Raw genomic sequence first — 23,924 nt, 5'->3', positions numbered from 1 at the left:
ACACCTAATTAAGTGGCCTTCTGACTTTATTCCTTCCAGGAGCATAAAATTCCATCCAGAGTCTGAGCAGTAAAGAAAATAAGGCACCCATGATGCAACCTACTGTGTCTTGCTGAGGAAGTAGGCAGCACCTTAGATGGTCAGCTGCATAAAAAATGTAGGTAAAATGAAGATAATGTACTTGACATGGCACAAGATCCCCCATGGACTGTCATTTTATGTCAAACAGACAAATTTCGAAGCATTCCTGGAACGAACTTGATAACTGGTCAAGAATGTAAATCAGATTGAGTTTGGTGAATTAACCATTGAAAATCCTGTTCTTACATTCCCAATAACAATTAATGCACCATTCATTGGAGGAAGTGGATTCCCCATTCTCCACTCTGCACTCCCACCCTGAAAACTGCAGTGTGCTCACAGCCTTCATGATCCAGAGATACTTCTCAGGATTAAATTGTACTCAACAGTGGCTCAAATATTTAATTGTCTTTCAAATAAACAAATCTAAGATATCTTCAGCAATTTCATCCTCAGTACAGTTTGCACTTAAAGCTGCCTTCTTCTTAATACTTATCAATCTGCTTTCCTTGATAACATGAACCAGAAACAGGGAATAATATTATTTTCCATGTGGTGTTGCTTTCCTGCAGGTAGCTTTCATGAATTTGGGCATCCCTGGAAGTGTAAATTAATTTCTGTGAGGTACAAAACCATTTATTGAATCAAATGTGATTAACAAACAAGAAGGACTATGTAAAGGTAGGACTATAAATTTGTTTGCTGAAGCTGCTGAAATTAGTGCATAAGTTTTGCAATATATGTGCACTGACAATGTTACTAATCAGATTGTAATTTCACTTTGAATGAGCTCTATGTTTGTTAGACTTACCTGTCTGCAGTAGCAACCTGGTACAGCAGCCTCCCCAGTTGTTCTAGATGGCTTCTGAACTCTAGGTTCTGGTAAAGACTCACAGGGACATTGTCAAATCCATAGAGAATTCCATATAGAGAACCTGCAATTGCCCCTGTTGCATCACTTTCCCCTGCAGATTCATAGCACAATTTTCAAAATATAATGATTACTTCTTCAGGTAGCAGAAAAATATTTGTTCACTGTGTCTGGTTTGGTGTTCAAACAGAGGACTAAGCCAGTAAAATCTATTACAAGTGGTCTGTTGATTTATTTATATGTTTGCGAGCTTTTTGGGTCCCACAGACATATTAAAATGTTAGTACTTCAAAAAACAGTGCTTTGAGATTTTAAAATTTAAAATAAAGTGAATATTTATTCTAATGGTAAAAGATAATAGTAATTCTAACATTCAACCTATAAAATGTGTGCTACATTTGCGATTATGAAAATCTCCAAATTTTCAAATTGCTGTCATAATTTCTGTTGGTCTGAATCTTTCAGATAGAATTTAGAAAAGATTTATCCAACAGTGACTCGCATAAAATTCTTACCCCAGTGAAACATTGCAGAATAACACAGCTTCCTCCAATCACTCCCAGCAAACAAAAGTGCATCATAAGCAATCAATGTTGTTTCAACTCCTTTACTCATTCCACTTGATTCGGAGCGCCAGCGTCTATACAGCTGTCACATTTTTAAAAAAAGTTGCAGCTGTCATTTTCAATCTGGCATTATATGTCAAAGTCACCTAGTTCAGAATAACCTCACAGGATGGAATAAAATTTACTGTAACTGTTTCTTCGAACCCATTGGATTTCTGTCTTAGAAATCTAAATTTACACGTCTTGATTCATAGTTTTTAAAAAGTTCAGTTTCAAGTTATTGGGCGAGATATTGGGTGCAACTTTACCAGTTTTGCAGGTGGAAAACAGTTGACAATGGTTCCAACGCATTCACTCATTCCACACTAAGTGTGCCATTTGCTTTCATTGTGATAGTTTCTCCATTGGTAGCCATAGTACACACCTGAAACTAATGTTAAGGCCATTCCATAAACAAAACAGGGGCACAACATCTATTTTAGGACTCTTTACAAAAATGGTCCATTAATGATTGCAGCTTACTCTGTGCCTGGTGTCATCAATGTTTTCAGATGCTCAGCAGTCAAATCAATGAACGTTAAAGCTATTGCTGGAGGCCACTATCCAAAATGCTTTTTACTTAATATATGTTGTACATTCCTGATGGCCTACCCCACCTGAGTTGTCAGTCAACCAGTGACCAGCATCCTCGTTACCTATTGGATTTTGAATAGCATCGATTACTCATCTATCCTAGCCTAATGAGGATGGACGATAATTTTTGAAATTGGCCCTCCTGCTTGCCTCAATGTATGCATTCTTTGCCAGGATTGCAAGCTGATTTGGCTGTGATTCAGTTGAACTGCTCTGCAATGACCAGCACTGAAAACATCACTAGGTTTGTGACAAGAAAATCAGACAGTGCTCCCATTTAAAATTTATAGAGTACACTGTAAAAATTAGGAGTTTACCCGTTACAATGGAGAGGAGGAGGAATTTTGTTCTCTCCGAGGAATGAGAGTCTATGGAACGCTCTTCTTCAGAGAATGATGGAAGTGGGATCATTGAATACCTTTAAAGGCAGAGGTGAATATATTCTTGACTAACAAGGGAGTCAAAAGTTATTTAGAGTCGGCAGGAATGCGGTGTTGGGGCCACAATCAGATCAGCCAAGATCGCACTGAATGGCAGAGTGGGGTCAAGGGACTAAATGCCCTACTCTGTGCTAAATTCATATGTTTGGATGTATGAATGTGTGGTTGCAGAATAAGGGCATGGCTGGGCATAATTATAATGTCTTCGCAGCTCAGATTACGTACTCCTACACACTTTCTGGGCTTTCAGTAATGTAGGAAATATGATGGCAAAACTGTACACAGCATGTTCCTACATTATGGAACTTGGAAAGAGATCACATTCACAACATGAGGGACAAGGAAACAACAATAGATTTAAAATTTATTGTACAATTTGGAAATTTAGGATACAAATTGTTAATGGGAGCTGCGCTTACGTTCCAATTTTAAGACTGTAATAACAAAAATAAGCTTAGTTTTGAAAAATTAGAAGAATAAAAATATAGGATGAAAATGCTAAAGCAATGTAGTATTTGAATTTTCCATCATGAGGGATGCTTCGTTTTCGTAAATATTGCGTGGATGAGGATAAAAAAGTTATATGTTATTGCAAATACATTATACGTCTGTGTTTTAAGTCCCTGCTTAGAAATGTGCTGAGTTTTATCAGCCATCAGCCAAATCACTAAGTTATGATTCTGCAGCACAGAGGAATGTAATGACCCTGTCTGGTTTGTACCATTGAAATCTGCTTACACTGTTGGAAAACCCAAGAAATCACTTGGGCAGCATCAAGAACCTAAATTTCCTATTAAATTGACTAGTTTCAATTCTTGATCTGTGATTAATTTGTAAATGTTGACTTAATGATGGCAATGTCCAAGAAATGTGAGTACACATAGAAATTGGATACAATCAGTCTGGCACACAACAGATAATGTATCTGACTGAATAAAATCACTAATTTTCTGTCTATTATTTTGCCTAATACAGAAAAGAAGAAATGAAATATTATCTGGCATGCCAAAATAACTTAATTCTTCAAGACATTCACTTCTTGGTAAAGTACCACAGACAGGGATGTGCAAGAGTTTTGTGGAGGAAATTAAATGTTGGATTAAGAAGGGGAAAACATGCATTTATGTACTGCCTTAATCAATAATTGCTTTTAATTTTTGTTCTGTAAGTATTTTCAACAGCAAATATATAATAGCAATAGTAAGTTCTTTTAACAGCAAATGAATAATGACATGATCTGTCTTGAATCTTGTTTGAGAGAGAAATGTGAAAGTAGAAAGTTTAAACCTGTGTTAATATAGGACTTTTCTCAACCACATGATTTCCCAAAGTGCTTGCCAGCCATTGAAATAATTTAGATACGTGGTCATTGACTATAACTTAGGAAATATGATAATAAATTTGTACACAGCACATTCCTACATTATCTTAATGTGATATTGACAGAGAATCTGGTATCGATCTATTTTGAAGAAGAGCAGGAACATTGTATCTGGCATCCTAGCCAACATTTATTGGCAAATGAAGATCACAATACCAGATTTTCTGGTCAATACCATATTAAGATAATGTAGATTTTTGTGCTTTATTAGTGAAGTAAGACTTGAGCCCATAACTTTCTGACCTATGTCAGAGTGCTACCATGTATCACTGCTGACTTACTATATTCCTGTTGTTCTGAACATGGGAAAATGTATTGTTCCTATTTTAATAGTACTTTGGTATTATTTACATGCAAAATATGACAAGTTTAACATTTCATCTGAAGGATAGCATTTCCACTCCTTTAATACCATACTGAAATATTAGTTTAGATTATGAGCGAAAGAATATTGTTGGAACCTAATGATTTGGGGCAAAAGTACTGCCAACTGAACTTTTTAGCTTTTTGTTATCAGAACCAAACCGGGTTGGTGAAGTCCAAACTTCCAATACCTTTTAATTACACAAGAACAATACATTTAAAATAGCTGGACCAAAATGTTTGAATACTTTAAGTTCACTGAGAACTACTTGTTTTGAATGAAATTATGTAGCAATTAAAATCATTCCATTTCTAAACAAACACTATTTACATGTCTCCAAGCTGGAATTTAAGTAACTATTTTCTGTTCCTTTCCAGTTCTGTCCTCTATTTCTGCATGTGCAATGATCTATGCTAGTTAATTATTCTATGGCACCAGTGGGACTATTCTTAAGTGTGATCCCAGAGGATAAATGCAAGTTATTTGGCAACACAGATAAATACTGTTCTGTCCTTGCCAGATGCCTACATGTCTGCCTTTGGACAGGGAGTTGGAATACCGTTTCATATTTCACTTCAATGTCCCAGGGACACCAACTATTCCTAGGTTGCCCAAGGTTGCTCAGTGGGAGGTCATTAGCTCTGAACATGCCAGGGAATCAACCTTATCTGTTGTCAAGTGACTATCAGAAGCCCTGAACTCGAGTTTGATTTTGAAAAGGAAATTTATACATTTCTGAATGGAGAAAAGAAGCTACCAAAAATATTATTTTAATTTAAAAGGAATTGAATTAACTTATATATTGAGTAGCAATTACATAATTGAGTAGAACATCTCAGGAGATTGAAGCACTGGCGCTTATAGGGAATTGCTGCTGAATGGTGATAATGAACCACGCATCTATCTTAATTCATCTCCTGCTAAGTCCTCAAAGCTGGCTGTCTTGGTATAAACAAAAATATTAATTAAACAAAAGGTAGAAACAAAGGATTTTTAAGTTAATGACAACTTTTTGTTTACTTTTACGCAATGTTATTGATGGTATGGCTCAGACTTCAGAGAAGAATTTGTCTTTTTTTATTTTAAAGTGTCTTCCTTGTCCAGTATTTTTGATCAGCACAAAGACTTATTGATGCTGTTTTATTATCAATATTAAAGCAAAGTGCTGCAGATGCTAGAAATCAGAATTAAAAATAAAAATTTTGGAAACGTTCAGTACATGTGGCATCATCTGTGGAAAGAGAAACTGAGGTCATATGTGTGAACTTTAAAGCGAACCTCACATGCTGCCAGGATGTTTCAGCATTTGCTGTTCTTATTCATTTTTAACAGCAATTTTTCTGTTTTGTTTATTACTGTGAATGCTGCCATCTTTGTCTTCTAAATATAGACTCTTCAGGAGCTTATATAGTCTCGTGACTGTGAGCATAACCAGCTTCTGGTCTAATTTTGCACAGTAAAGAAGATGTAGCTCATTGCATATTTACAACTATTTACATGTGATAAGAATATACTCTATATTACTTCAAATACAGTTAGAAAGACTTGCCTTAGGTCTACCTCCCACAAGATCATAGTTTACTCTCCCATCATGTCCTCAGGTTATTGTGCTTATTGAATTCAATCAAGTACTAACTCTCACATATGTCCAAATTCATATATAACAACCATCATTCTTTTTAAGTTTTTTTTGTTTTTACCTATCAGATCTTCTACAATTCTTGAGATTTCCTTGTGACTTTTACCATGAAGATAAATACAAAATATTTGCTGTGTATCTCCTTAATTTCTTTGTTTCCCATTACGAATTCATCAGTCTTGCCTTCTAATGGGTGAATACTTACTTTAGCAATTCTTCCTTTATATATACACTTGTAGAAGCTTTACTGTCTGTTCTTACCTTCCTTGGCACCATTTTTTCCAACTCATCTTTTACTTGTTTAAAGCCAAGAGTACATCATGAGGCTTGGTTGAAAGCCCAGATAACTATTAGACAACTGAAACACCAGAATTCCTGTTTGATTAATAGCTCTGGCTGAATGATCTATTTAAGACTTGTTTTTACACTTTCAGCTATGTTCAGCTTTCAAGAGAAAAACTAATCAATTTTTATATGTAGTGTTTGATCAGGGATAGTCAACATAGCTTTGTCAGAGGGAGGTCATGCTTCACAAATCTGGTGGAATGTTTTGAGGAGATGATAGGTGTTTGCATGAGTTGATGTAGTTTATATGGATTTCAGCAATGCCTTTGACAAGGTCCACATGGGAAATGGATAAAGAAGGTTAAAGACATGGGATCCAGGTTAACTTGGCAAGTTGGATCCAAAGTTGGCTTAGTGATGGGACACAGGGAGTGGTGGTAAAAGGTGGTTTGTTTACTGGAGCCCAGTCTGCAGTGATCACTTTGACATACATATAAGTATTGTAGATGAGAATGGTGGAGGTAGTAATTAGGTTTGTGGATGACATAAAGATTGACAAAGTGGTTAACTGTGAGGAGGAAGGTGTTAGGTTAAGGGAGGATATAGACAGATTAGGCAGATCAGTATCAATGGAATTTAACCCTGGTACAGTGAGGCGATGTACTTTGGACGAAGGAACAAAGTAACAGAGTACTCAATAAATGGCAAAGCATTAGGAAGCTCAGAGGAACAGGGGAATGTTGTGGTGCTTGTTCCACATAGATGGCATAGATTATAAGAGCAGGGAGGTAAAGTTGGTTAGGTCACAGCTGGAATACTGTGTATGCAGTTCTGCTCATCAGATTGTAAGAAGGATGTGATTGCACGAGAGGGCTTGCAAGGTAGATTCACCAGGATGATGCCTAGGGAAGGAGCACTACAGCAATGAAGTGAGGCTGAATAAGCTTGGGTTGTTTTCTTTAGAGCAGAGGAGGTTGAGGGGGAGATGACAGAGGTGTAAAAGATCACAGGGGACTGGGTGAATAGAAAACAGCTACTCTACTGAATCAAAACGTCAATAAAAAGACGACATGATTTTAAAATGAAAGGCAGAAGGTATAGAGGAGATTTGAGGAAAAGCTTTTTCACTCAGAGGGTGGGAAGGTTCTGGAGTGCACTGCCTAGGAGGGTAGTTCAGACGGGGAACCTCACAAACTTTATAAAGTACTTGGGTGAACAACTGAAGGGCCATAACATTCAAGGCTATAGGAGGAGTGTGGGAAAGTGGGACTAGTGAAGGCAGTATATTTTTGGTGGTACAGACTTGATGGGCTGAAGATCCTTTTTTGTACTGTATGATTCTATGAATACGAGCAGGTCAGCGTTTGGCATGTGGAAACATAAACTTATGAATTTATCTTTCAAAAGGTTACCTCATACAGACTATTGTTCATAATACCTTTGATGTATCTTGAACCATAATCCATTAAATACCTGGCGTGACTCCATGAAAACTGCAGAGGGTTAGGGTGTGTATACCTCTCTACTGGAGCACTCTTCACCAGGAGTGTCAAATATGAGCTCACAACTTGAACCTTATACCCCTAAAAGTGCTGATAAAGTATCCAGGCTGCCATTTTTGAAGGCTTTCTGATGAGTCAACTTAACTTGCCAAAATTATGGTCCTAAGTCTCCAAGGTCTTTTTCAACTTGCTCTGAGCAATTTAAATTAAAAGATAGTGAATGTTTGCCCATCTTGTGACTCCATTATGGAGGTATTAAATTACAAACTGCTATTGTTCAGTTCATTTATATGTAAAATGTCTGTTTTTTCTCCTTTCATACCACTGCCATTCTAGATTAGTATTATCTGAAAATTTAATCAGTTAGACTGACTTAATTGAGTTCAGTGCACCAATATGAACTAGAACAGTTTCCAATATCAATTCCCACTGCACCTCACATTTGTTCCTCCGGCAACCACTCCATATTCACTTGCTCTTTATCCATAACTAAGAATGATCATAAATATCCATAGATTTGAATGTAACTAACAGATTTTTTCTTATGGAGTTGTCTAAAATGTCTTCTGGAATCCAAGTTCTAAGGGTTACTCAAGTGTATTTGAAAGTCATGAAGGTTATTGAAGTAGATCTATTCCTTCTAGATTCATATTGACTGTTGTTTCTTATGCTACTATAAAAGTCAGTCTTGTATCAATGGTTGCACTTTCACCTCTGATTTGGAAGTTCTAGGTTCAAAATTCATTCCAGAGTAGTAGGAAAAGAATGTTACTCTATTGGAATTGTGAACTTTTAGATAGGAAATTAAACATTTTTTACATTTTCAGATGGATGTAAAAATCCCATGGCTGAATCAAAAACCAGGGAATGTTCTCTATTTCCTGTTCAATATTTATCCCTCAAGCAACATAACTGAAACCGACTACATGGTTGTTAGTTTATTGCTGTTTGTGTGACCATAGTATGTACATATGGCTGCTGTGTTCTCCAAGTTGTAACTGTGACTACTTGATAAGTGTTTAGTTGGCTGATGGAATAGTCTGAAATTGTGAAAAGTGCAACTTATTTATTTTCTTCATTTTCTAAATAATTATATTTACATTTCAATTCTGTTATTTAACATGGGATCCAAATAAGTTTAATGCATCTGGTCACCTGTTTCAAACTTTATGCTCCTTTCTAATGTTGGCACAGGGCTGACATACTTCCCATTTACAAGAACCTTCCCAGTGTCCATGGACTCCTTCAAAAGAACTGCCATGCTTCATAAATCTGCTGTCTATTCTCATTTAGTGTTTTGAGATCATTTTTTTAGTTTTTATTTCTTTTCCTGCCCCAATAAAATGTTTTATGGCATTTCCTACATTGAAGTCTCTACATAAATGCATGTTGCTGCTGACAGGGTTGCCTTATTGTTCATAAGACTGTTTATTCCACAATATATAGTCTATGTTGTAAATTTTTAATAGGCATTTTTACAATTTCTGTAAGCAAAGTATACATTATTGTGCCTGGAAGCACTGCAATCTTGTATTTATAACAGTGGTGGCTCTTCTTTGTAAAATATTACTGATACAAGCCATTTGTGTTCTATAAAGAGGTCACAGACAGATCAAAACTGATGTAGTTTCTTAAAAAGGCAAATAAGGTGATGTCAAATAATTCATCCATAATATTCCTACCTTCTAGGTTTTCATACTCTTGTGAAGTGTGAAACATATTCCAATTGTGGAGTATGGGAGAACTATTCAATATGATAACACACTAACCGTTAAGTAACCACTTTAGAGTTCAGAACTTCATCCTATAAGTGAGTCATAGAGATGTACAACATGGAAACAGACCCTTCGGTCCAACCTGTCCATGCCGACCATATATCCCAACCCAATCTAGTCCCACCTGCCAGCACCCAGCCCATATCCCTCCAAACCCTTCCTCTTCATATACCCATCCAGATGCCTTTTAAATGTTGCAATTGTACCTGCCTCCACCACTTCCTCATTCCATACACGTACCACCCTCTGAGAAAAAATTGCCCCTTAGGTCTCTTTTATATCCTTCCCCTCTCACCTTAAACCTACGCCCTCTAGTTCTGAACTCCCCCACCTCAGGGAAAAGACTTTGTCTATTTAACCTATCCATGCCCCTCATAATTTTGTAAACCTCAATAAGGTCACCCCTCAGCCTCCGACGCTCCAGGGAAAACAGCCCCAGCCTGTTCAGCCCCTGTAGCGCAAATCCTCCAACCCTGGCAACATCCTTGTAAATCTTTTCTGAACCTTTCAAGTTTCACAACATCTTTCAGATAGGAAGGAGACCAGAATTGCACACAATATTCCAACTGTAGTCTAACCAATGTCATGTACAGCCGCAACATGACTTCCGAACTCCTGTACTCAATACTCTGACAAATAAAGGAAAGCATACCAAACACCTTCACTATCCTAACTACCTGCGACTCTACTTTCAAGGAGCTATGAACCTGCACTCCAAGGTCTCTTTGTTCAGAAACACTCCCTAGAACCTTACCATTAAATATATAAGTCCTGCTAAGATTTGCTTTCCCAAAATGCAGCACCTCACATTTATCTAAATTAAACTCCATCTGCCACTTCTCAGCCCATTGGCCCATCCAATAAAGATACTGTTGTAATTTGAGGTAACCTTCTTCGCTGTCCACTACATCTCCAATTTTGGTGTCATTTGCAAACTTACTAACTATATCTCTTATGCCCACATCCAAATAATTTCTGTAAATGACAAAAAGTAGAGGGCCCAGCACCAATCCTTGTGGCACTCCACTGGTCACAGGCCTCCAGTCTGAAAAACAATCCTCCACTACCACCCTGTCTTCTACCTTTGAGCCAGTTCTGTATCCAAATGGCTAGTTCTCCCTGTATTCCGCGAGATCTAACCTTGCTAACCAGTCTCCCATGGGGAACCTTGTTGAACGCCTTACTGAAGTCCATATAGATCTACTGCTCTGTCCTCATCAATCCTCCTTTTACTTCTTTAAAAAAACTCAATCGAGTTTGAGAGACATGATTTCCCATGCACAAAGCCATTTTGACTATCGCTAATCAGTCTTGCCTTTCCAAATACATGTACATCCTGTCCCTCAGGATTCCCTCCAACAACTTGCCCACCACCGACGTCAGGCTCATTGGTCTGTAGTTCCCTGGCTTGTCCTTACCCTTAATGCCTAACTCTTGCCAAATATATTTAGGTTCAAGTGTAGGTCTAGGAATACATCCTATAAAAACAATGTGCAAAATACTTTATCATAACCAACAGATATCAGAGGAAGTCTCTTTACTCAGTAGTGGCGTGGAATGCTCTACCTGCAACAGTAGTAAACTCATCAACTTTAATGCATTTAAATGGTCATTGGATAGGCATATGGATGAGAATGGAATAGTGTAGGTTAGATGGGCTTCAGATTGTTGCGCTGACCTGTGAAACCATCGAGGGTACTGCGCTGTAATGTTCTATGTTCTGTAACAGTAATTCATGGAATTGAGATTCTAATGCCAGTATTGTCCTACACTTCATCTTGAAAATCATTTCATCTCTTTAATATGGCAAATAATCATTTGGTACTATTCAGAGATAATATTGTGTGTTTTAATCAGTGCATGACAAATTAATTTTTAATTTAGGTACTTCTGATTTCTTATTTTTTTTAAAATGGGAGACACTTTGAATGCAGTTTTTTTATTTACAGCATTCATTTTTCTAAATGGAGCTCTTCAGTAACAGATTATTTTTGACAAACTATGATTGATGTGAAAATTTTTGATGTGGTGATAGATTCCTGTTACAATACAAATAATTGCAGTTTTTTTATGTGAATTATGTTATGGTTGTCAATGGCAAGTCCTTTTTCTTAACCGTTCACCAGTCTCAAACCAATATAGTACAGTGCTATCCACTGAATAGTTTTCTGTGGTTTCAGTTACCCGTGATTTAGTGTGGCCTGAACATTTTATCTGGAACCAGGGACCAGGCCTGCCGGGAAGGTAAATTTGCCATTTAAATGAATGGGTTCGCTCCTATCCACGGTTTCGGGTTTCTGCAGTAGGTCTTGAAGTGTATCCCCCACTGGGGAATGGGTGGGGGGAGCTACTGTACATTAATTTGCAGGAGCTATTTTTCAGATTACCATGACTAACTTAAGTACAGATTCTAAATATGCAGACTATTTCAATGTGTAAAATAAGGGCTCTTGGTAATCACATATTTCAGCAATTTTAAAATAAGAAGCATTTTGTCGATTCTCAAATAGCATTTTCAGCATTACAAACAAAAGTCCATCTCCCACAGAATATTTTTAGTCAGCTTTACAGTTGCCACTATTAGTTTTCTGTGTATCATGTTGTATCCTAATAGTCCACTAAAGTAAAGTAGAAATTTTAATATAATTTATGTCAAAATCAAAGTCCTAATTTCCATTTCTTGAACCTTATTAATAAAGTATATGTGTATAATAGATGTGTACAATAGTCAAAGTAGGTAATTGATTAAATCTATTTCTAGGAAAAGTTAAACAATGTGAAGGAGAAATTAGATAGAATATAAAATATGAGTGTTTCTTTCATAATAATGATTTTTAACTTTCATCATAAAGCAGATATCTTTGCCTGTTTTAGTTAATTGTGCAGAATGCTGCATTTAAAATGTTCGCAGACATGCTAGAATTATTTCAACTTCAGACAAATTGCAGATACCCGAATTGATCATATAACAGAGATGATGACAGAGAGAGAAATAAAAGAGTGATTAGAAATAACCAAATTATTTATTCCTCTAATTATTAGGCATTCAGCTATTACCTTGTTTTGCTCTTCGATATCATAATTTGGAGGAAATACTGCATTATCACTGCCATCCTTCTCAATTTTCCTCAGCTGAAGGTAAAATTGCCATCTAGTTTCAAAAGAAAACCAGTTTTCACGATAATCTGTGAATACGAGCACATATAATCCAGTGTAAATGAAACAACAAACAAAAGATAGCTAATGTATTTACAATCTATACACAACTTTATTATAGGAATTGATCTTCTGAAAACAAAAACCTGAAAACAAAGGTTTTAGTGATAATTCTAGCAATAATTTCCGAGCATGGTCTTTCTCCAGCCAATTGCAATCTTCAGGGACCCTCTTCTTGCAAAACATTCTACATTTTCCCAGCCTACAGCCACCATTCTCTGTAACCTGGATTTCTCGCCTCCAAGTTATTTACCACATTATCTTTTCCTCTTCTTCAAAACACTCCTAACATTATTTCTTAGTTTGTTCCCTTTACATCTCTTAATTCCTGCTCAATGACCACAGTTACTATTGGAAAAATAATTGTGTATTTAGAGTCACAGAAAAACAGACCCTTCGGTCCAAATTGTCCATGCCGACCAGATATCCCAACCCAATCTAGTCCCACCTACCAGCACCCAGCCCATATCCCTCCAAACTCTTACTATCCAGATGTCTTTTAAATGTTCCAATTGTACAATCTCCACCATTTCCTCTGGCAGCTCATTATGCTACAGTGCAGCACCATTGATTAGTTATAAGGTAGAGGTAGATAAATTCTTGATCAACAAATGAGCCAAAATATATTGCAGGGGGTGAGTTGGTGAGAATGCGGAGTTGAGTCCACACTCAGTTACGCTATGGTCTTAATAAATGGCGGAGTAAACTCAAATGGGCCAAATGACCTACACCTTTTCCTATTTCATACGCTTGTGTGTAAGATGTATCTAATTAATCTTTTATATTATGATTTCAATTTATTTTCAACCGTCACTCTGGAGGAGGAGGCTGGTTGCTTTGCTGACTTAAATACAGTCCTTTAAACTCTGACCCGATTTCAAATTTTGACCAATCAATACCACAGTCATAACTAAGTAAATTTGGAAAGTAGAGCCAGCAGCACTAAACCAACGTAACTGGCACTGTATGGCTAATGTTTCTCAGAAAAAAAAAAGTAGCTAAAAGAAAGAAATTAAACTGCAGCGCTGAACTTCTAAAGTTGTAGACAAAATGGATTTTGGGGGACAAAAGTGAGTGTTTCGGATCTTCTTTACGATGTGCTAGGATTAGAATAGTCTGTTGGTTATCTTAGTGCAAAAAGTAGATATGCATTCTGTCGCTCAGTCACAACTCTTATGGGGATAATAGCAAATATTTTACCTACACAGGAATACCATTCATTTCATTTTAGCATCCAATTTCCCACTTGTTTATCAGTAGGCTGAATTAACAATATTATATGACTTTTAATATTATCATAATTATAAGAGATGGTTTCCAGGACAGGTAAATCCCTAGCAAATCGTATAGTGAAACTGATTTGTGCTACACTTCTGAAATTATGACATACAAACTGAATTGATAATGTCATGGGGTTGATGAAGGAGTGCTGCGTTTCAGGTGAAATGCTAAACGAAGCCTGCCAGTTCAGTTGCAGGTTTAAAAAAAAAGTCCTCGGAGAAACAATCTTCATATTTAAAGGAAGAACCATGCCAGTTTCAGGAAGACCTGTCTCTTCCCTGGAAAGGGTTAAAATTGAAGGAAATTGGAGCATCAATATGAGGTGTGAATGTGTGAAGCCCATATTTATCTTAATTGTTTTCCCCGGTGTCTGTTGAATAGGAAGGGTTAAAACAACTACCATCAAGTCACATTTGTCTCTTTCATTTAGAGAAGCATAAAATGGTTTCTAATGATAAACATTCAGTTACAGTATGTGTCTAGTTTCTGTTTGATGAGCAACACTTATGACTATTCGCATTTCATTGCAAGTGTGCTTATCAGCTACTTTGAAACATTGCAGATAGGGGTGGGGCAATTAAGCAAACATTCTACTTTCTGTAACCCAGTCAACAAGAGACTATAAGTTGCACAGTCAGCCAGTAAAACTTGCTAAAAGAGAATCTTCATTTAAGAAGAAATTAGTCTTCAGCTTGAATGGCTGACCACATGCAAGTTGATGAGCTGTCTTAGAAAACTAAATTTTTAGCACATTGATATGTCAAGAAATATAATTTTTTTGATGTTTTGCTTATTTAGTTGGATAGATCTAAATTTAATGGAATAGGTAAAAGTTGGTTGAAATGGTTATTTAGCACATACAAATAAATAGCAAACGTTAATTATTTGGGAGGCTTCACCATACGACGGTATTATCTGCCTATTGATAAATTTAAGAATTAAGCAACAAAAAGACATTCCATCCAATTTGGATCACAAAGGGGGGCTTCTAATGTTATGCCATCACCCACATCCCCCTATTGGATAGTTAGGTATTTCATTTTGGAGCAGTAAGGAAGCCCTGTTGATCACTAATTAGAGAGATCATTGAATGACACAAACAGTGTTGCTGAATCTCAAAGTAAATATCTATTGCAGACCCAATATTGTATTTCTAATTACATTATTGTTATAAGATAATATAAGCGTGTTCAATGCAGAATTATTTATTTATATAATACAACAAAAACAAACAAGAAATGTTTTAATTTTTCAAAGGAGAGATTATTTCATGATCCTGAATGTTTTCTAATACAATTAAAGTAGCAAAGGTTTTCACAACTTACATTTTAGAAAGCATTTGATGTGGTGCCACATGACAAGTTGGTTAGTAAGTTAGAAATATTTGAGATGGATGGGTCATTGACAGAATGAAGGATAGGAAACAGAGGATAGGTATGGATGGGCATTTCTCAGATTGGAGACGAGTTGAAAGTGGTGTTTCCCAGGGATCAGTGTTGAGATCCTTGCTTTTTTCTGATTTATAAAAATGATTTAGAGATGGGTGTTGAGGGCAAAAATCTGTAAATTTGCAGATGATGGCATTGAGGGTGAGTTGGAGGTTTGGATTAGGAGTTGGCTGGCTGGAAGAAGACAGAGGGTAGTAGTTGATGGCAAATGTTCATCTTGGAGTGCCGTCACTAGCGGTGTTCTGCAAGGATCTGTTTTGGGACCATTGCTGTTTGTCATTTTTATAAATGACCTGGAGGAGGGGTTAGAAGGTTGGGTGAGTAAGTTTGCGGATGATACGAAAGTCGGAGGAGTTGTAGACAGTGAGGAAGGATGTGGCAGGTTACAGCGGGATATAGATAAGCTGCAGAACTGGGCAGAAAGGTGGCAAATGGAGTTCAATGTAGCTAAGTGTGAGGTGATTCACTTTGGTAAGAGTAATAAAAAGATGGGGTACTGGGCTAACGGTCGAATACTTGGTAGTGTGGATGAGCAGAGTCCATGTAGTGTCCATGTACACAAATCTTTGAAAGTTGCCACCCAGGTAAATAGTGCGGTGAAGAAGGCATATGGCGTACTGGCTTTTATTGGTAGAGGAATTGAGTTCCGGAGTACTGAGGTCATGTTGCAGTTGTATAAGACTCTGGTGCGGCCACATCTGGAGTATTGTGTGCAGTTTTGGTCGCCATACTATAGGAAGGATGTAGAGGCACTGGAACGGGTGCAGAGGAGGTTTACCAGGATGTTGCCTGGTATAGTAGAAAGATCGTATGAGGAAAGGCTGAGGCACTTGGGGTTGTTTTCATTGGAGAAAAGAAGGTTTAGGGGTGACTTGATAGAGGTGTATAAGATGATTAGGGGTTTAGATAGGGTCGACAGTGAGAATCTTTTTCCACGTATGGAGTCAGCTATTACAAGGGGGCATAGCTTTAAATTAAGGGGGGGTAGGTATAGGACAGATGTTAGGGGTAGGTTCTTTACTCAGCGAGTCGTGAGTTCATGGAATGCCCTGCCAGTAGCAGTGGTGGACTCTCCCTCATTATGGGCATTTAAGCGGGCATTGGATAGGCATATGGAGGATAGTGGGCTAGTGTAGGTTAGGTGGGCTTGGATCGGCGCAACATCGAGGGCCGAAGGGCCTGTACTGCGCTGTATTCTTCTATGTTCTATGATACTAAGTAAGTGAGTGAGATTAGTGAACTGCGAGGATGATGCTGAGCAATGTCAGAGGGACATTTGACAAGTTGGCTAAATGGGCAAACAGATGAAATTCAATGCAGAGAAATGTGAGGTAATGCATTTTGGTAGAAGAAACATGAAGAGACAGTACAGGCTCCATTTTGAGGGGAGTACAGGAGCAGAGGGACCTTGGGATTCACGTGCATGATTCTTTGAAGGTGGCTGGCAAGTTGAAAGAGTTATTAAAAAGGCTTATAGGATCCTTGGGTTTATAAATAGAGGCATGGGGTATAAAAGTAAGGAAGTGATGCTGCACCTCTACAAGTCATTAGTCAAACCACATTTGGAGTATTGTGTTCAGTTCAGAGCACCTTTGTGGGCGGCATGGTGGCACAGTGGTTAGCACTGCTGCCTCACAGCGCCAGAGACCCGGGTTCAATTCCCACCTCAGGCGACTGACTGTGTGGAGTTTGCACGTTCTCCCAGTGTCTGCGTGGGTTTCCTCCGGGTGCTCCGGTTTCCTCCCACAGTCCAAAGGTGTGCAGGTCAGGTGAATTGGCCATGCTAAATTACCCGTAGTGTTAGGTAAGGGGTAAATATAGGGGTATGGGTGGGTTGCGCTTCGGCGGGGCGGTGTGGACTTGTTGGGCTGAAGGGCCTGTTTCCACACTGTAAGTAATCTAATCTAATCTAATCTAATTAAGGAAGATATGAAAGCATTGGAGCAGGTTCAAAGGAGATTTACTAGGCTGATATCACGAATTAAGGATTTTAGATACAGGAAACATTAGAGAGATTAGACTTGCTTTCCTTGGAACCGTGGAGATTATGAGGTGATGTCATTGAGGTGTTCAAAATTATGAACAATTTTGACAAGGTAAAGAAAGATATTCTATTTCCACTAGTTAGTATGTCAGTAACTTCAAGATTGTCAGCAAAAGAACTAGGAGTGAGATTAGGAGAAATGTATTTACTCAGAGCTGTTTAGGATTTGGAATGTGTTGCCTAGGAGAATGGTGGAGCTGGTTTCTGTAAGACATTTCAAAAGAACTGGATATATATTTGAAAGGATGAAGTTAGAGGGCTATGGAGAAATGGCTAGTGAGTGTGACTAGCTGCGTAGTTCTGTACTAGCTGGTACAGAAAAGATGGGTCGAATGGCCTCTTTCTGTACTGTAAAATTATTTGATTCTATTTGCATTCATAAACTATTTGAATTATACTTAGAAGAATCTAAAAGTAAAAGGGGTGGCACGATGGCTCAATGGTTAGCACAGTTGCCTCACAGTAGCCTCAGGTGACTGTCTGTGTGGAGTTTGTACCTTCTCCCAGTGTCTGCATGGGTTTCCTCCAAGTGCTCCAGTTTCCTCCTTCAGTCCAAAGATGTGCAGGTTTGGTAGATTGGCCAAGCTAAATTGCCCATAGTGTCCAGGGATGTGCAGGCTAGGTGGATTAGCCATGGGAAAATACAGGGATAAGATAGGGATCTGGGTGGAATGCTGTTTGGAGGGGCAGTGTGGACTCAGTGGGCCAAATGGCCTGCTTCCGCACTGTAGGAATTCTGTGATCATACAAATAATAAGAAAACAAAAAGAGAGATCTGGGTGAAAAAAATGTAGATTAACAAGCTAGATCTACCTGAAAAGTGCTTCATCTTCGTTTCACAGTACTGTTCCGCGATGGGCATCACTTCCATCATCTTCTGTCCCCACTGAACAATAGGCTTCCCTTGAACAGCATATGATATAAAAAGTGCTGTACAGAAAGCACCTAGGAACCCTACAGGAGAATATTTTTAGTCTTAATGTTTCAGGTATAAACTTAGAACCAGTATGAAGGGTTTGAAATAAAATGATCAGCTTGTTCCATTACACATATTTTAAGAACAAAAAAAAGCTTGCAATGTGCACAATTCACTTTACAATTTTGTTCCATAATGGTAAATGCAACTAGTCTCAGATAGTAGGCCTACCATTCTTGGACATAGTTAGATTACAAATTCCTGGTGCATGAAAGATACCAGAGTAAAATTAATGTGCAAAACAATATGTTGAAGCAAACAATACAATGTAAACCTAAATATAGTGCAGGTACAAATCCAAAACAATATATAGGGCAATGAAGGTATATCTTCTCTCAAGGTCTTCACTTTCATGCCAATCTCAAATGCTTCATTTGAATCATCTATCTGCAGATGCACAAGAGTAGATCAGAAGACTCTTCCTTAAATATCTACACCCTCCTTTTACTAAATTGTCCTTGATGTCGTAACTGAGTTTGCAAGCTTTTTCTGTAGAGAATTTGGAGAATAAATTTGCTTCCTTCACATTATATCTTGAGTGTGATGTAATGAGATCTCGAGTCATAGAGTTTTTACTGCACTGAAAGAGACCCTTTGTCCCACTGTGTTCTGCACCAGTCATCAAACATTTATTTATTCTAATCTCTTTTACCAGCACTTGACCTGTAAAGGTTTCAAGAGAGCATCAAATAATGCGTCAGTGTTTTGAGGGTTTCTGTCTCTACCATACTTTCTGACAGTGAGTTCCAGATACCTACAACGATTGTGTAAACACTTTTTTTCCTCAAATCCCCTATAAACCTCCTGGGCCCTACCTTAAAAGGTACGTCTCCTGGTTATTGACCCCTTTGTTAAAGGGAAATATTTCTCTCTATTTTTGCGCTCAGAAAATTGTGGGTATTTTAATCAACTTGTTCAGACATGTTATGACACACATACAAACAAACACTCTCTCTCTCTCTCTCACTCACTCATAGTAAAGCATCAGTTATGCATGTCATTTAGTTTGCTGAAACCACGCAGATCAAAAGTTATCGTTCACAGGAAGCAACAAGCAAACTCTTACCTTCCTTATTTCTTCTCCCCACCTAATCTATTTCTACATCTTGTTCTATTGAGGTGGAACCATCTCTCACAACCATAGTAATATCATCCTTAGCTAGTAGAGCTACTGCACCTTCTCCTCTGAGCTTTCTCTCAAAAATTTTAAACACCCTTCAGGACCCAGCTTTAAATACCCTGCAATTATATTTCTGTAATGGCCACCAGTTCATATATTATCATTTCTAAAATGTGGCAAGAATTAATTAATTTTGATACAAATGCTTGAGAATTCATGCTGAAGAATCTGAAACCTTGACAGCATTCAGGCTTGTGCTGACAAAAAAAACATAGAATGTTCATTCCATATAAACACCAGGTAATTACCATCTCCAACAAGACAGAAACTAACTATTTGTCCTTCACAAAAATGGCTGAACCATTGCCATCACTGAATTGTGCACTGACCACCACTTTCTCATGAGAAATTGGAGATGGACAACAAATGTTGGTCTAGTCAATAATGTCCACATCTACTGAAGGAATATAAAAATTGTGGAAGATAAGTGCATTTTGTTTTCACAAAGGAAATAAGACAGGAGTAGACTATGGGTCATCAAGCCTGTTCCACCAATCAAAATGACCCATGGATAATCTTTCATTCCATTTGTCCACCTATTGCCTTTATTTCTTGTACCCTTGATAAACTAAAACATCTGGCTACCTCAGCCTTAAATGTATTCAATGATGGAGCATCCACAACCCTCTGGGCTGGAGAGTTTCAAAAAATCACAACTCTTTCAGTTATGGAATTTCTCCTTATTTCAAAATGATTGGCCCATTATCCTCAAACTGAGTTTCTGTGTTTTGATTCCTGGAACAGCAGAAACAATCTCTCAATGTCTAACCTATCAAGTCCCTTTAGAACTTTGTGTGTTTCAATTAGATTATCAATCATTCTTCTAAACATCAGATAATATAACTGCATCAGTAGTTCTTTGTTTTATTATATCAAATTGAACATATATTCAATTTGATCAATCTTTCATCCTAGGTCATTCCACATGCCAGGGACCATTTTAGTGAACTTTTCCATATAGCCTCCAATGCAAGTTTATCTTTCCTTAAATTTGGAGACCAAAACTGCACTCAATATTTCAGATGTCATCTCATCAAGCCCTCTGCAACTGTAACACTCATTTATAACTGGATTCCAATGCCCATGCAATGGGGGCTTTCCCAAATACTTGCTATAACTGCATGTTTACATGCTGCAGATCTTGTATAAGCACACCCAAATCAGATAGAACATCAACATTTCCAAGTTTCATACCTTTTTAAAAATCCTACTTTATTCTTACAATTAAGTGAATAACTTCATACTTTCCCTACGTTATACGTCATCTACCACATTATTGCACAGTTAACCTGTTTATATCCCTTTGCATCCTATATGTATTCTCCTCCTCAGCCTACCTTTACACATATCATTTGTAAACATAAATGTATTACTCTGTCTTCATCTAAATCATTAACACAAACTGTAAATAGTGAGGCCTCAGCTTTGATCATTTTGGCATTTCACTATTTACTCTCTGTCCACCTAAAATGCTCCATGTCTGCCCATACCTTCAAAACTCGGAATTTGGTGCATGTTGTAATACTGATGTATGCTTAATGTAGTGATTCATCACAGGGATGTGACTTTAAAACTAAATTGATCCTCAAATTGATTAACAAATGTATTCATTCTGACACATTACAAAGCCAGTCCATCAGAGAAACCATTATGATGCAGTGAAAAATATTTCAAAGTTCTCTGTTATCATATTTTCTATTATGACTTAAATGATTTGTGTTGATTTAAAAAAATGATTTTAACTATTGAAAATGTTTCTACTTGAAAGAAACCTACTCTCATATTCATTTTTCAGGCACTCCATTCCAAAATTGAAATGATACTGTATTATTCCTTTCCCAGAGAGTAAGTTATTGTTTTGGCAGCTATTGTCATTAAAAACACTTGATTGAATTTCAGATGTTGAAGGGTTTCAGTAGAGTAGATATTCCATTAATCTGAGAATGAATGACAGTTTCAAGAAGTCATAAACATATCTTGTCTCTTTGAAGTACTTTCTGGTTTGTTGTTACAAGATAAAAGGATAGCAGTATTTTTCTTACATGCCATAATGCATGTTTTTCAGAGTATCAATGATATGATGGCAATTGATAAATGGTGAGAGGTTTACCCCATCCAACCATACTCCCCAATCCAGAATAGAAAGATTTTCTGTTGATAGTGCTGTGGAATCTGAGGAATCCATTTAGTAGGTACTGGGGGAGCGACTACAAAGCAGGGCACAGAGGTGCCATAGATAAACTGAGTAGGCATGAACTGAGATTCTAACAAGCCTGCCTATGCAGCCATATTTAGTTCACACTCTGACATGGCTCACAAACCACTTTACAAACCTGATCCCAGTGTGTAAAGATAAAAATGGTGTGTGAAGCCACACATGGACCAGGTGTATAGTTTTCCATTCACAGATTGTTTGGGTTTTCCATTCTATACTTGGGAGTGGAAGGTTAGATAAGTATTTGAGGTAGGAGGAATTCAAAGTTATTCTATTAAAGTTAATTGAGGGGAGGGGTTGGTGGGAGGCACATGTGGAGCAAAAGCACCATAAACGGTTGGATGGAATGATTTATTTATGTGTGAATCTACATAAGTGTACATGACGGTTTAGACAAAATAAAACACAGCATATTGGTTAAGAGTTCTGACTAATTTCTAGTTTACTTTTTATAATTGTTTACTTAAGAGTAAAAGTGATTTTTTTTTTGTTTACATTAATAAATTATTGCTATTTATAGCATCTACATAGTCCTAAACAGCTGGTATAGACCAAGCTGTAATAAGTGTTTTGCAAGGTGGGGTTTCTGAGTTCAGCATTAGAATTTATGTACTGGTCCTTAGTCCAGTAAATTTTAAATGCCATTGGCAAAAACGATGAACAAAATTTATCTTATGGCTCTTGTAATTGCACTGGAACAATTATCTTGACACTCATGGGACACACACATTGCTGAAAGGGAATTACTTAATCTTTCACATATTACCTGCTGGGTTACTGTGCGTCATTCGACCACATTCAATGCTGGCTTGAAGGAGGTCATTCAGTTGTTCTGCCTTTGAATAGCACATACCAATACACATTGTTCTTGCAGCTGCTCCAAATTTAGGTTCTGTGGATTGACATGTGACAGCAATTATGAGTGGTGCTTCAAATTCCACATCACTTGTACATACCAATCTTACTAAACCAATGCTAATTATGACTCTTTAAACAGCCATCATTATATTATATTTATTTACGACCTAGTGGATAATAAGCTTTCACTTAAATCCTTTAATATTTACATAGTGGACTGAATAACTAAACTTCATCTTACCATCTCATGGTATATTCAAACCTATGTATATCACAAATATACAACTCATTTCTATAAAAATGAAAAAAAAACAAAGAACTGCAGATGCTGGAAATCAGAAACACAGAAGTTGCTGGAAAAACTCACCAGTGTCACTAGCCTATAATGTTAACTTAGTTTTCTCTCCACAGATGCTATCAGACCTGTTGAGTTTTTCCAGCAATTTGTGTTTATATAGAAACGAAATCAGTAAAGAAATGTTCAAACATAAAAGAATGAATTCTCTTCTTCACTTTGAAATTAAATTTCAACTTGTATTATCACAGTATTGCTGTACACATCAGGTTATTTCCCGTGAACTATTCAAGATTCACCAAAACATTAAGCATTTACTAAGGCAAGCAAACTTACAATACCGGATTTTTTTTTGTAAACACTTTGAATCAGCAACTATTTGAATTACTCAAATGTTCAGTAGACCCAACGAGTTATGTACAATTTCACATTTGCTCCTTATGTTTGCAAAATAACTCACTAAAACTGATTGGTTTTCTATCCTGGCCTTCTTCATTTATTTGTTGATAATAGAAATTAATGCACATGTATAACACGTTCAATCTTTGTTTTGTGGTCTCTCATTCTACACATCAAAGCTAATGAAACAGTATGCTCCTACCTCACATACACTACTTTTTATGTCATTTCTATCATATGACATGATATTGTCTTGTAATCTTCATTGCTGTGACAAAAATGTCACAATGTATCAATTCTATTGTCATTTTCATATTTTAGATTAGATTTCCTACAGGATGGAAACAGGCCCTTTGGCCCAACCAGTCCACACCGACCCTCCGAAGAGTAACCCACCCAGACCCATTTCCTTCTGACTAATGCATCTAACACTATGGGCAATTTAACGTGGCCAATTCACCTGACCTGCACATCT

General features: G+C 37.3%; 1 protein-coding gene across 3 annotated transcripts in view; it reads right to left on the bottom strand.

The window, feature by feature from the left end:
- The window catches only part of LOC122556384 (uncharacterized), a 35,201-nt gene that overhangs the window by 3,688 nt on the left and 7,589 nt on the right, over positions 1-23,924 (bottom strand). For 2 of the 3 annotated variants that reach the window (XM_087993533.1, XM_043703018.2), the window contains 5 exons: positions 22,664-22,789; positions 18,340-18,480; positions 12,595-12,722; positions 1,468-1,600; positions 893-1,046 (listed from right to left, as the gene is read on the bottom strand). In XM_087993533.1, the coding sequence (XP_087849659.1) occupies positions 893-1,046; positions 1,468-1,600; positions 12,595-12,722; positions 18,340-18,480; positions 22,664-22,789 (682 nt within the window). The remainder of the gene's footprint in view (positions 1-892; positions 1,047-1,467; positions 1,601-12,594; positions 12,723-18,339; positions 18,481-22,663; positions 22,790-23,924) is intronic. The other variant, XM_087993534.1, reaches the window with a different exon arrangement.

Source organism: Chiloscyllium plagiosum, unplaced genomic scaffold (assembly GCF_037043375.1).
Source record: "Chiloscyllium plagiosum isolate Xiang-an unplaced genomic scaffold, Cpla_swu_hap1 HiC_scaffold_13, whole genome shotgun sequence".
Lineage (NCBI taxonomy): Eukaryota > Metazoa > Chordata > Chondrichthyes > Orectolobiformes > Hemiscylliidae > Chiloscyllium > Chiloscyllium plagiosum.
The sequence above is the reverse complement of the archived record's forward strand: the minus strand, read 5'-3'. Positions and strand labels throughout refer to the sequence as shown.